The following is a 14,152-nucleotide window of genomic DNA, read 5'->3' as shown; positions in this document are numbered from 1 at the left end:
TCTCAAATTGTGCCACCAAGGTATCACAGATGTCCTGACATCTCAGAAAAATCCTGTCAATGTACATACACACAGAAAAATGGTCTCACTTCCAGAATGAGAAAGAAAGGTGTGAGTCTTTGAAGGTATACTATCTTAATCAATCAAGCAGACTAGATACATAAGGACACTTTATAGTCAGTTCATTAAACATGTCATTTATTGAATACTTTCTCAGTACCAGGTATTGGTGATACAGGAGTGAACAAATCTTTACAATGCCCTCAATCCCATGGAGTTTATGCTCTAATCTATCGGTTAACTGCCATGAAATCAAACCTTATGCTGAATTAGAGTGGAAATGCAGCCACTTGGTACTGTCAGATGAAACAATCGAGACACATGTAGTAAATAAGAGAATTTATTTTGAAAGTAGGGTATAAAAAGCATGATTCTAACACTTTTTATAATATTAACAAATTAGAAAAAGTTAGAAACTACAGAAAAGGTAGACACCCTGAAGTTGGCTTAAAGGCTGGCTACATAGTACAAATGAAGAACCCAAGATTCTTTCATGCATATAAGCATTAAGGGAAAAAGCGTGGGAATGTTTAGAGCAGGCCACAACAAATTTAAAAAATTTACATTAAGAAACTGTACATAAATGGAAAAATAAATTAGATAATTTACAAGAAATGTTTTATAGGTTACAATAGGCTATAACTTAGTCTTATTATGCATAAAGTTTGTAGCATATCATACATTTTTACAGATTTAATATTAGAAGAATCTAAACATAACAAAGCTTGGACCTAGTAAGAATAATGCAACCAACAAAGTAAGGCGCTTACACCAAACTGACATGTGTAAGTAAAATAAGCCCAGATTTAAGATTCCCAAAATGGGACAGAAAACACCTAGGAATGACTTCATCAGAACTGGGAAGAATTGAAAAAATGCCTTTCAACTTCAGGTAAAATGACAAATTTGCGTGGCTCAAACATAGTGGGTACTATGTATCTGATCCTCACTCACTGCAGCAGACCAGTGATTTACATGTAGGATTAGGCCAACAACAGCCAGTTATGAGGTGCAGAACCAAAACCTTGGTTTAGAAAACAAACTAGTTTGTGAATGAAGATCAGATCTAAGCACAATGCTGGGAGCCAGCAGCAGATTCCAGCATCAGCTCTCACTTTTAGAAGTAAGGACATTGCTGTTGGACACAGGTCTATCCCACTAAGCTCAGAAAAGACTTTAGGTCTTCTGCCTGCCTCATTAGGGCCATTTCAACCTACTTGCAGGCAATTCCATTTTCATCTTGTAAATGTGGCTGGGAACTGTGTGTTGGACAACTGCAGCAATTTCAGAGGGGCTTTAACTCTCTGAATTAGAGGGGCAGGTTTCCTCTTGTACAAATGAAAAGTAGTAATAATCCCTACATAATTTTTAGGTTAATGGTTAAAATTCGAGTTACAGATGAATGTATGCACATACTTTCCAACAGCTATCAAGGGCAGTAACGGGGAGAATAATAAGTACTTATTGTTAAACTACTACATAAGCACTGAAAACATGGAAGTCATCCTAAGTACTGCCAGGAACGGGGCAGCTGTCCTCTCGGGCTACTGACAACTATGTCATTTCCCATGGCAGCCACTGAATTTCCAGCTTACAAATAGAGATAGTGACATTCAAAGAAGCTGGGCCAATGACCAGCACACCATAAAACATTATCAAATCTGAACTCCACATGTACTGAATATATACAAGACAGCACAGTAGGACCAATAGGGAGTGCTTTGCAAAAACATTTTAATATTTTCTAAGTAGAAATAAGACAGCAGAAACCCTGGGACAGTCTCTTTTCACATTGCTGTTTCGAACCAGCTATCACAATCTTCAAGAAAAAAAAAATTCACATTATGAGACTCATTGGAAAAGACAATTGTTACAAACTGCAAACAAAAAGCAATTTTGTAAGATTATGTGATGCAGGCCAGGTGTGGTAGCATATGCCTTTATCACCAGCACTTGGGAGGCAGAGACAGGATGATTTCTTGTGAGTTTTAGACCAGCCTTGTCTATATAACAAGTTCCAGGACAGACAGGACTATATAGAAAGACCCTGTCTCAAAAAGCATAAACCAAACAAAACCAAACCAAAGATTATTTGCTGACACAAATGAAGCTAGCCTATCTGCATCACTGTCAGAATAAATCACACTCTGTAAACAGGGGCTTGGCTGGGAAAAGACAACACTGACATTTCGAAGGAATCACTTTAAAATCAGAGTATTTAAGAGAATGTATTTTGATTACATATAGTACAAAACAAGTTGAATGCAAAAAAGGACATTCATTTATTATGCTTTATCAATTTTTACATAATTTAGAATTTCTGAATTATATTTGCAAATGCAGCACACTAACAAAGATAAAGTGCTTAACAAAAGAAAACAGATACAAATAAACTAAATATGAAAGAACTTTGTTTCTAACAAAGTGGTTTTATAAGGAATATTTAAGAACTACGGCCAGGCCAAGCTTTTCACCCAAGAATGTAACCCCCCAAACAGCATTATCTTTTAGGAATGGGTTTCTCAAACATAGCAATCACATGCATTCTCAGGGGCAACATCAATTTAGAGTTTTTAAAGAGTCCAGATTTTACAAATAATGAGAACCTCTTGAGAGGCTGGCTTTCAATTATCATGCACATTATTGGCCTTGGCAATGACTTTATCCAAGGGAGGGATCCACTAGTTCTCCACCTACTTAGAGTAGCTGAGAAAGGAAATGCCATGCTAACCTATGTGACTGTGGACCAGAAGCCTAGAAGGCTAGTTAGAAGGCAACATTTTGGGGGAGTGGTGGTACTTTAGATCTCTGTGTGCGCAATCTACCACCAAAACCATGGCTGACAATGCTCTTAGCATTTGAAGTTATCAGAATTTTTATAAAGATTCTCTGAATATAAAAAAGACAACAAGTTAAAAAATGTTTCTTGGTAATCCTTCAAAATTGACTGCACAAAACTCAGAAACTTTAGAAACAAAGTCCCTGGAATTAATTTTGCTTCCGTGAAGGAAATCCATTAGTTTGGAGATTGCTAACTACTAAGATTATCATAGGCAGTTTTATCAGTATCAGATATTAGAAAAATCCCATACACTACAAGAGATGACATGATGCCAACATATCAATATTTTTGGATAGTCAGTAATAGCTTCTCTGTGTAAAATAAACTGGCCCAAATAAATGATCTTATTTATATTAAAAAAAAAATTCCCACCCCCATTTCATTCTTTTAAAAGCTCATATTCATAAAGTTTTCATGGACACACAATAGCATTCTCTTTTAAGTAATTCTAACACACCTTTAGTCTCAGTGTGCAGGAGGCAGAGGCAGGTGGATTTCTTTGAGTTCAAGGTTTATCTGGTTGGTCTATATAGCCAGTTCCAGGCTAGCCAGGGCTACATAGGTGAGACTCTGTCTCAAAAACAAAACCAGAAGTAGTTCTAGAAAAATACTAACACAGTGGGCTCTAGTTATGTACGTGGCTATGAAATCTTAATTGTGGTCAGTCCAAATTGAGACGTGCCATTTAAAATGTATATCAACTGAAGACTAAGTAATTAAAAACAAAAACAAAAGAGGGCAAAATATATCTCCAAAAAAAATTTTTTGCACTGATTTCACACTGAAATAACACATCAGATATACTAGTAAAAAAAAAAAAAAAAAAAAAGAAAAGAAAAAGAAAAAAAAAACAAAAGCAAAAACCCCACATGTACTAAAATGATTTTCATCTATTTTTTGTTAGTTTTTAATGTGTTTACTAGAAAATATACAATTATACATGGTTTACATTTTAGTTCTATTAAATGGCACTGTTTAAGAACACAGACCTTAGCCGGGCGGTAGTGCTGCACGAATCCCAGTACTCTGGGAGGCAGACGGCATATCTGAGTTCGAGGCCAGCCTGGTTTATGTAGTGAGAGTTCCAGGACAGCCAGGACTGTTAGTTACGCAGAGAACCCTGTCTCGAAAAACCAAAACCAAAACCAAAACCAAAACCAAAAAAAACAAACAAACAAACAAAAAAAAAAAAAACTAAACAACAAAAAACCAACCAACAAACAAAATCCCCCATACCAAAACACAGACCTTCAATTAGGCAATTAGGCTGATTGATATTAGAATCAAACCTATTTATGACAGTATGCTTACAGGGAAGTTCAAGAGCAATATAAAGCAGATTAGAATCTTGGCAGCCTTTATCAATCATGATTCTGTGTTCTTATTAATTCATAATTATTGATTACACTTGGAAAAAGGTAAATAGATGAGCTAGTTGGTTCATGTTACATGGATCTTAGTAGGCAATCTCAGTACCAAATGACAAAGTGTTAGTTCCACATTACCCAAAGCATAGTGATCAAGTGAATATGAACACTATTCAATCTCTTCTTAAAGACAGCTCTAAACCTATAGTTGCTGATGTATAGAATTTCCACAGGTAGAAAATCTGCAGTTTCTATCATTTAATTATTTTATTATCTGCATAAACACTTGAGTCAAAACCTTTATAATAAAGGAAGCAGTGGCATTCTAGCTGGAACTGGCCACTGCTCCGGCAAACACTGACAAAGACATCATGGTAGACTTCAATGTCTGAGTGGGCTGATTTCAAAGTTCCAAGCAGTCTACTGGGCAAACACTATCTTCAAACATTCCCCAAATACTATTTGTATGTTCATATCTTTAGGTGAAGAAAACTGAATTTTAAATACCTGCACATAAAATCTGAAAACTACATGGAGATCTGTCTTATCAAGCACCTCCTGACAGTCTGGTGGAAACTTCTTACTACAGAACACTAGGGTCTCAGAAACCACACTGAAATACTATTTGAAGTGTAGACAATCTCTAACCTCTTTAAGGTTATTTCCAGAAATATTGGTAATTAATACAGGTCCATTTCCCTTACAGATTCAACTTTATGACACACTACTGGCCTCTAAAATGTTACTGCAAATGTAAAATCTGAGAGATTTAACATTATAAAATCAGGAATTCAAAAACAAGAATTCCAAGGCAGAAGCAAAGACAAATTTTGGATCTGCAATGCTTTTATGACCAAAAATCATAAATACTGATCCATTTGTAACTCAGCAATACTACCTCAGAGTCACACAGTTTCAAAATACCCTTTTAGACAACATCTGATTCTGCCCTTTGCTGTTTATAGCAGGATAAAAGTCAGCTTTCATCTGTGTCTTAATGAGAAGGAAGAATTGCGTATGTTTGAGTCTGAGATACACATAGTTGGGAAAGAACAGAATGTCACTCAGTCTAACCAAATTCCATCTGAATAGTCCGAGGACTTAGGCAGATTCCAAAGTATGTGATTATGCCCCCATTTTAAAACAGTAAACATCTTAACACATATACTGATTGATGTGTGAAATAAAGAAAACTTAACGCCACCAGATATGTGCAAAAAATTTCAGGGATTCAAAAGAAAAAGTCAGGTTCATGTTTAAATACAGTATTTCAACTCATCAACTGAGAGAAAACTGTATTTATGGGGAGAGGTCACAGAGACATGCTTTGTTGAAGAGGATATGTTATAAAACTACTACCATAGTTAATACTTAATATTGCCTTAACATTTCTAAAGTCACAGAAAATGATCATCTTTGATTGCCAGTACAATAAATTATGATACAGAGTATGTTACTTCCTCTTCACTAGTAACCAAACATATAAAACACTCAACAAATATTTAGTATTAATTATTTTGCATAAGCAAACATTTCTGAGATTTGAAGATTTGTGTTTGAACATACAGTACTACAATGCTGGCTACATCAAATAAATAGAAAATCATTTTTTGAGAAAAGTTCAACAATCAAGAAGCTGTATTGCATATAAGATAGAACGCTGGCTATATATACACACAGGGGACAATCAATGAGGAATACTTCCCATTACAGAGGTCTTTCCAGGCAGCAAAGCTCATGAGCTCACCGTTCTGACATTTAAAATCAACACAAATAGTGTTACTCTTTTATCCTTTGGTTCCCAGTGACAAATAATGAATACAGTCTCTGGATCAGTTCCTCCTGGATGACATTTCTTCATAAAGTTCTCTGACGTTTTAGCTGAAATTTGGCAGTCCAAGAAGTGCACCAACGGCTCCAAAGTATCCCTGCATGATTTAAACAGTTTAAGGCAATGTAGCTTTTTAAATTTACTTGTTAAGAATACACATTTATCTATCTATCTATCTATCTATCTATCTATCTATCTATCTATCTATCTATCTATCTATCTATCTATCTATTCTTGAGACAGGTTTTCTCTATGTAGTTTTGGTGCCTGTCCTGGATCTTGCTTTGTAGGCCTCGAACTCACAGAGATTCGCCTGGCTCTGCTTCCCAAGTGCTGGGATTAAAGGTGTGCACCACCATGGCCAGGCTCAAGAACACACATTTATATAGTCTTCTTCACATGAATACAGGAAAGGATATACATTCCACAAAAGATAAATAAACTAGATTCAGGAAAGAAGCATTAAGTTTAAAAGAACCCAGCAAACCATCAAAACTAATACAAAAGGAAAGGAGACCAACCACCCAGCAAATAAGCACTTAGTTTCTGAAAAGAGCAACCCTCTCCTTGTTAATAAATGTAAATGGCCTCAATTCACCACTAAAAAGATACAGACTAATGGACTGAATTAAATAAAAAGAACTAGCCAGGTGTGGTAAGACACACCTTTAATCCCAGTACTGGGGAGGGGCAGAGGCAGGTAGATCTCTGAGTTTGAGGCTAGCTTGATTCAGAACAGTCAGAGCTACACAGAGAAACCCTGTCATGAAAAACCAGAAACAGCTAGGCGGTGATGGCCCACGCCTTTAATCCCAGCACTTGGGAGGCAAAGGCAGGTGAATCTGAGTTTGAGGCCCTCCTGGTCTGCAAAGTGAGTTCCAGGACAGGCTTCAAAAAGCTACACAGAGAAATTCTGTCTCGAAAAAAACAAAACCCTGCGAGATAGCAAACAACTTAATGATGCAGCCCCAAGGCTCAAACAAATAGCCAATATTAAGCACAGCAACAGCAAGAAATTGTATCATGGAAGAAATTAATGAAATCGGGATTAAAATAACAATACAAAATCAACCAAAGTGTTGGTTCTTTGAAAATGTTAGTAAGATTGACAAACTCTTAGTCAATCTGATAAAATAGACATAAATTAATAAAACTAGAGGTCAAAAGGATGTCATTACTACAGACTGCAATAAAAAATGTTAAGCTGCATTCCATACACTTTTGAAATAATTATCTTTAAACTATGGCTTTTAGACACTAACATTTAAACAACTAATATAGTAAACCTATACCCTCTCCCTCCCTTTAGTCAATAAACAAACAAAAAACTCCTTGGAGCTTTGACACTCTTAGTGTGTGCCTTGTAGAAGGGTAAGACAACATTCCATTCCAATTTGTACCGAAAGCTGCAACAATGAGATATGGAAACTTATTGTAGCAACACTTTGAATGTTATTAATTCAAAATAATGTAAGCATCTGATTTCATTATAAGAGACTGATTAACTGCACAGATTGGAATTTAACTGGACATTATAAAAATAGGAAAAAAATCTAGGAAGTAAGCTGTTTGGTTTTTCATTTGTTTGTTTGAATACAGGGTCATGACATGTAATCCTGGCTAGCCTCGAACTTATATAGAGCAGACTTCAAACCAGCTTCAAACCTAGGCTAACATCTTGCCTGTTAGGATTATAGGAGTATACCATCAAGATGAACTAGGTAAACAAATCTTACAGATTTCAAAAGTTTACAATAGTTACTTCTCAGGGTGGGGGTGGGTTACAATACACTGAGGGAATTAAAAAGAATCCTTTGTTATAACAAAGCCCAGGCCTGGGAAAATAGCTCAATCTGTAAATACAAGGAACTGAATTTTTGATTCCTTAAACCAAAATAAAAATAGGAAAGCTAGGTGGTGGTGTATCTTTATAAGCCCAGATGTGGGGAGGCAGATCTTTGGGGTTTGCTGTCCAACCAATACAGCCTCACCATGCCAATGAGAGACCCTGTCTCAAAGATGGGGATGGTGTTTTGATTCCTTAAACCAAAATAAAAATAGGAAAGCTAGGTGGTGGTGTATCTTTATAAGCCCAGATGTGGGGAGGCAGATCTTTGGGGTTTGCTGTCCAACCAATACAGCCTCACCATGCCAATGAGAGACCCTGTCTCAAAGATGGGGATGGTGTTCTTGATAATGACACCTGAAGTAGTCTTCTGGTCTCCACATATGCACATATATTTATAGTTTTACATATAGAAATGTAGAAAATTCATACAAAACATGCTGTTAAATAACTAAAAAAAAAATTGTTTTCATACCTCATGTTCTAGAAACAATGCTTTCAATTGACCTTTTGACCAGTAATCCAAAGCATACGCCAGAAGTTTCATAGAGAGAGTATTGACACGTAGAAAGTTTCCAACGAAGACAACTCTGTTTATTTTCTGAAAGAAAGAAAAGAAGCAAGTGACTTTTAGGGCATTAAAAATATTCATGTAAGAACGTTATGCCATTAATTAGTACCTGGCATACAGTTCTATACTTCTGATTATTCACGAATTAGATAATTAAAGGTGAACTCTAATGTCAAATATGAACTGTGGACTTTAGTGCCGATGTCATGTCCTACATCTTCTTGGACTATAGCTAAATAAACCAAGATCCAGAGTATGCTGAATCAGAGAATCTGTGTGCATGTGTGGAAGATGTGACAACAGCCTGTACTTTCCTATTTCAGTTTTACTGCAAACCTAACATTGATGTAAAAAGTAGTATCTAGTTATGTTGTAAACATGTACCATGCAATGCAACCTGGTCCCTCCACAGAGTTGGACAGTAACAATGATTGGGTAAGGGGAGCATGAAGGGTGAATAACATAAAAGCTGAGAAAGAGGAAGATATGGAGGCAGCGGAACAGGAGGCATACATTAACTAAAACATAGTTTGTGTGCTGGAGAGATGGCTCAGTGGTTAGGAGCACAAGCTGATCTTCCAGAGAACTAGGGTTCTGTTCCCAGCACCACCTTAGCTGTTCACAACCACATGTAATAGTCCCAGGAAATCCAATGATTTCTTCTGTCCTCCACAGGCACTGCATGTAAATGGTGCAGACACACGTGCAGGTAAAATATCTATGCACGTAAAGTTAAAAAACAATAGTTTAGGTTGAAGAGTAAGAGTTTTGCTACTGATAGCAAGCCCCAGGGATCCTCCTGTCTCCTTGTTCATTCCTGTTGGGGTTATAGGCGCAAAGCCACATCTGGATTCTTACATGGGCGCTAGGGATTCAAATTCAGGTCCTCTGCACAGCAGTCACTGAACCATTTCCCCAACCCTCCATATTTTTCTTAAGGCAAGCAAGACACATTACTCAGACAGCATGTGAAGAACAAGTCTCAATGCCTTCATAGCCCTGTACAATGCTGCTTGATCCATATGCAACAAGGCAGCACTGTAAAGAAGCCGAGGGCAGTAAGAAAATTTCCAAGTATCTCACTAATTGAATACTCCATTCATTATAAACAAAGACTCCACAATAGTTATCTCAAAATGTTTTACACTTATATTTCACTCCCATTTAGATTTAGACTGTGTATTCATTTCTGAAGACATTTTGAGAATAAATACTTATTTGTCCTGTCTGGCCCCAAGTTGGTTCTTTTTATTTTATAGGGCTGGGGACTGAACACCAAAGGGCTTGCATATTTGTTGTATTTCTTTCTTTTTATTGGTTATTTTGAAGCAGAAGCTGACCGTGTAGCCCTAGCTGGCCTGGAACTCTCTTTGTAGCCCAGGCTGCCCTTGAACTCAAAGAGATCTGCCCTGTTCTGCTCCGAGTGCTGTATTTCTCATTTAAAAAAAAAATAAAATAAAATAAAAACAATTCTTTGGTAAACTAGGTAAACAAGATATTTTATCCATTTGAGAGTGTAAAGAAATGGATCTCAATCTGAGAGGCCTCAATGGAAAATAAGGGGTTCTGTCAGATGCACAGGAATCAATTTATTTTTATTTAAAAATAGAACAAAAAGATAAGGTTTCTCTATATAACCCCAAAGGCCTGGAACTAGCTAGGTAGATTAGCCTCAAACTCATAGAGCTCTGCCTCCTGAGCCCTGGGATTAAAGGCATATACCACTGTACCCAGATGTATTCTGTATAATTAAAAGTTCTTGGATGTATTCTTACCTCATTAACAGCACACATTCGTGCCACAGAACCAATGTTATTGGTGATAGTAACTAAAGTAGCTCTCGCCAGATCCTCTTTACTAACAGTTTCTCGCTTCTCCTTATAAATCATATTCCCAAAACTGCAAAAAAAAAAAAAAAAAAAAAAAAAAAAAAAAAAAGAGAGAGAGAAACAGACAAGTCAAATCTACTGGCAATAATTAATAACTCACACATTAACTTATATATCTATACTAGCTCTATACAGTTAGGGCCAAAGAGCATGAGCACATAGGAATCAGCTCAAAACAAAAATCCATAAGGAATATGCAGCATTTTAAAAAGAATTAAAAGTAAAAAAAAAAAAAAAAAAAAAGCAGACTTCTTCATTACTAGGAAGCAAAGATTTTCATTATATCTACATATTAAAACCAAATACAACACAAGAAAATTAAGATTATTTTCTTAGGAAGCCAAGAAAAAAGCAGAAACTTTTTAAAGTCAAAATATTGTTAAAGATGATTTCAGCTCTAATGTCAAATCCTTTTCATTCAATAACACAAGCTTTCATGACAGACGAAGCATTATGCTGACGCAAAGGTACCTGAAGCAGTATAATGGCTAGGGCAGCACTGTCCAATAGAAATACGTGCCACACGATACATTATCTATAAGTCACATTTGAAAAGGCCAAAATAAAGGTGAAATGAACTAGGATTGGTCATCTTACTAAAAAGTCAAGCTCTTTGACCATGTGGCATGCATTAACTAACTACATTCCAAGTGCCTGTTGTGTCCACCTTGTTGAGGCTACCCTATGGACAATGCAGACCACATGGAGGAGAGCCACAGAGACACCAAGTGTAACAAGACAACAGACAAACCAAATCACAGGGAGCAAGAAAGAATAAAGACTTCATTTTTGTGATAAGAAGAAAAAGTTCAGAACAAAGGCTTTCCACAGTAAAAATTAATTTAACTAGTTTAAGAGAAAAAGAGAAGAAATATTCTAGACAGAAGCAACCAAGGTTAATGACCAAGATTAATGCCACACAAAAATAATGAAACATGTCTGAAATGACAAGTGATATCAAATATGAAGAATGAAGGGTCTCTGTGAGAATGCAGAGATGTGCTAAGGAGGCAAATTCCACTACTACTTCTAGAGGGCAATGGATCCCCTGACAAGCAACAGCCAATCACAACATAATGGAAATCACATATAAACAAAAATATTTAGGAATACAGGGAGTGAATACATGAAGCTCTACCCCTCCTTGAGGATCTGAAGGCAGTTAAAAAGTTGATGGGGCAGGAGAATGACATTTTCTTCAGTTACACAGCCACTGCTATGTTGCCAAAGTACCGATGAGCAACTCATTAGGTCATGAAAAGAAACCCAAAAAGGAGAAGGGGACTGACTAGCCACTTAGAAGAGGATCATCAAGAGTGGGAGGGAGACAGGAGAGTAATAGGGGTGAACATCATAAAAATAAATTAGATTAGCAGGCGGTGGTGGTGCATGCCTTTAAAAGTGAGTCCCAGGAGGCCGGGCGGTGGTGGCACACGCCTTTAATCCCAGCACTCGGGAGGCAGAGCCAGGCGGATCTCTGTGAATTCGAGGCCAGCCTGGGCTACCAAGTGAGTCCCAGGAAAGGCGCAAAGCTACGCAGAGAAACCCTGTCTCGAAAAACCAAAAAAAAAAAAAAAAAAGTGAGTCCCAGGACAGCCAGGAATACACAGAGAAATGCTGCCTTGAAAACACAAAAACAAAAATTATATTTACAAATGAAAATGCCATAATGAATCCCATTATGTGTAAAATAATAGGCTAACAAAATTTTAAATTGTTTAGGAAAAATTTAATATAAATATATAGACATCTTTCTAAATGTCTGAAAGGTACAAAAGTGCCTTAAACAGATTAAGTTTTGTAACAGAAAGATAACATATCATAAAGATACCATTTTCAAACATTTAGTTAATCTCTCCCTCTCTGTGTGCACACACACTGAGGTCAGAAGACAATCTGCAGGAGTTAGTTCTCTCCTTTTACTCAGTAGGTTCTTGGGCTCAATCTCAGGTAGACAAGCAAGGCAGCAGACACCCTTACACACTGAGTCATCTTACTGGCCCAAGGATGTCATTTCCCTAAGTTAATAAAGAAATTTAATGATCACAAAAAATAAGTAAGCATACTTTTATCTTCTATAGCTTTAAGAGAATGTAGCAATGGTACATCCAGAATAAAAAACAATAACAAAGCAAAACACTAGTGCATGATGAATTCATCTCTAATCAGTGGAAAAAAATAATAGATGTTAGGTCCTTGTGAAAAAAGTTGAAAAACTAAAACTGTATCTATCTCTCACATAAAGCTGTAAGAAAAATTATAAATCATGTTTGTTTATATCATAGCAAAGACTGAGGTATAAAAGTAATACATTATAAAGTACCAAAAGAAAGAAAATACAGATCAATTCCTTTATATATTTAGAATGTGGCAGACTTACTATGAATCAATATCCAGAAGCCATTAAAGAAAGGACTGATTAAATTCAACTGCATAACAAGCCAACAAAAAACCCAGATCAATAATTACTAACAGCATACTATGTAAGGTTCTTAGCCTCAGTGTTGGTAAAAGAAATGCAAATAAAATTACACTAAAATGCTGCTTCTCTATCAGATTAGCAAAAACTCAAATGTTTTACAGCATACTAGTTCAACTGTAGGGAAATACTTTTACTTGGTGTGTTAGATGAAAAGCCACCATTTGGAGGGTATGCTAAACAAAACTGTAAAAAGCATTTGTGCTTTACCTTTGGAAATGTAAGGTATAGACATGACAACATGAACAACGTGTAAAGATTTCTAGGATGTGTGACTATTTTAGAGTATGTATACTATATGCTATATAGTGCCCCAAGTTTTTGGATAAGCAGAGGTATTCTAATTGTACTGAAATGTGATTTTGATTGTATATTAATAAATAAAGTTGCCCGGGGGTCAGAGCTATTAGAGCCATAGACAGAGTGTGGCGGTGGTGGCGCACGCCTTTAACCCCATAGATCTGTGTGTTCAGGGATACAGCCAGCACTGGAGACATATGCATTTAAGACCTGGGGGGCTATACATACAGACAGTGACGAGGCAGTCACGTGTTTGGGTTTACAACCAATGAGAAGGCAGAATGACTATGAAACAACTTATACACAGGGAAGTAGCTCTCTTTTCGGGAAGCTGGGACCACCGCAGGAGGAAGGGTGAGATTTTAGCTCTGAGCTCTGACCTCTTGGCTTTCTCTTATACATTGGTTCTGTGTTTCTTATTTAATAAGATGGTTGGATACATCTACACTATAGGATATGATTTGTATTTCCATATAGCAATAGGAGATAGGTGCTTCAGAATAAGATGTTTGTTTTCCTGTTTTTGTTTTTTGACAGTGTATCACGGCATGGCCCTGACTGACCTGAAACTCCTTTTGTAGAACTGGTTGGCTTCAAACTCCACCTGCCGCTGCCTCCTAAATGATGGGATTAAAGGCATGTGCCACCATGGCCAGCTGAGAAGTTTTTTTTTTTTTTTTTTTTTTTTTTTAATGCAGTGCAGGGAATCAAACCCTGGCCTTGGGCATACTAGGCAAATGCTCCTCCACTGAGAATATCACCACTACAAGGCAATTTTTTTTCTACAGAATAAACTTCATAATGAATTTATTTATTTGTTTGTTTTCAAGACAGGGTTTCTCTGTGCTGACTGTCCTAGAACTTACTCTGTAGATCAGGCTAACCTCAAATTCAAGAGATCCACCTGTATCCCAAGTGCTGGGATTAATGCATGCAACACTACCACCCGGCTTGATTATTTTATTTT

The 14,152-nt window shown here is 36.7% G+C and overlaps 1 protein-coding gene across 1 annotated transcript in view; it reads right to left on the bottom strand.

The window, feature by feature from the left end:
* Positions 1-387: 387 nt before the first annotated feature.
* Positions 388-14,152, bottom strand: part of Pank3 (pantothenate kinase 3) — a 29,177-nt gene continuing 15,412 nt past the window's right edge. Inside the window, exons 5-7 of the mRNA XM_076578165.1 lie at positions 10,293-10,416; positions 8,422-8,547; positions 388-6,197 (exon numbers count right to left, since the gene is read on the bottom strand). Of these exons, the coding sequence (XP_076434280.1) occupies positions 6,147-6,197; positions 8,422-8,547; positions 10,293-10,416 (301 nt within the window). The 3' untranslated portion in view covers positions 388-6,146. The remainder of the gene's footprint in view (positions 6,198-8,421; positions 8,548-10,292; positions 10,417-14,152) is intronic.

The sequence above is a fragment of the Peromyscus maniculatus genome, chromosome 8 (assembly GCF_049852395.1).
Source record: "Peromyscus maniculatus bairdii isolate BWxNUB_F1_BW_parent chromosome 8, HU_Pman_BW_mat_3.1, whole genome shotgun sequence".
Lineage (NCBI taxonomy): Eukaryota > Metazoa > Chordata > Mammalia > Rodentia > Cricetidae > Peromyscus > Peromyscus maniculatus.
This window is presented reverse-complemented; position numbering and strand designations above follow the sequence as displayed.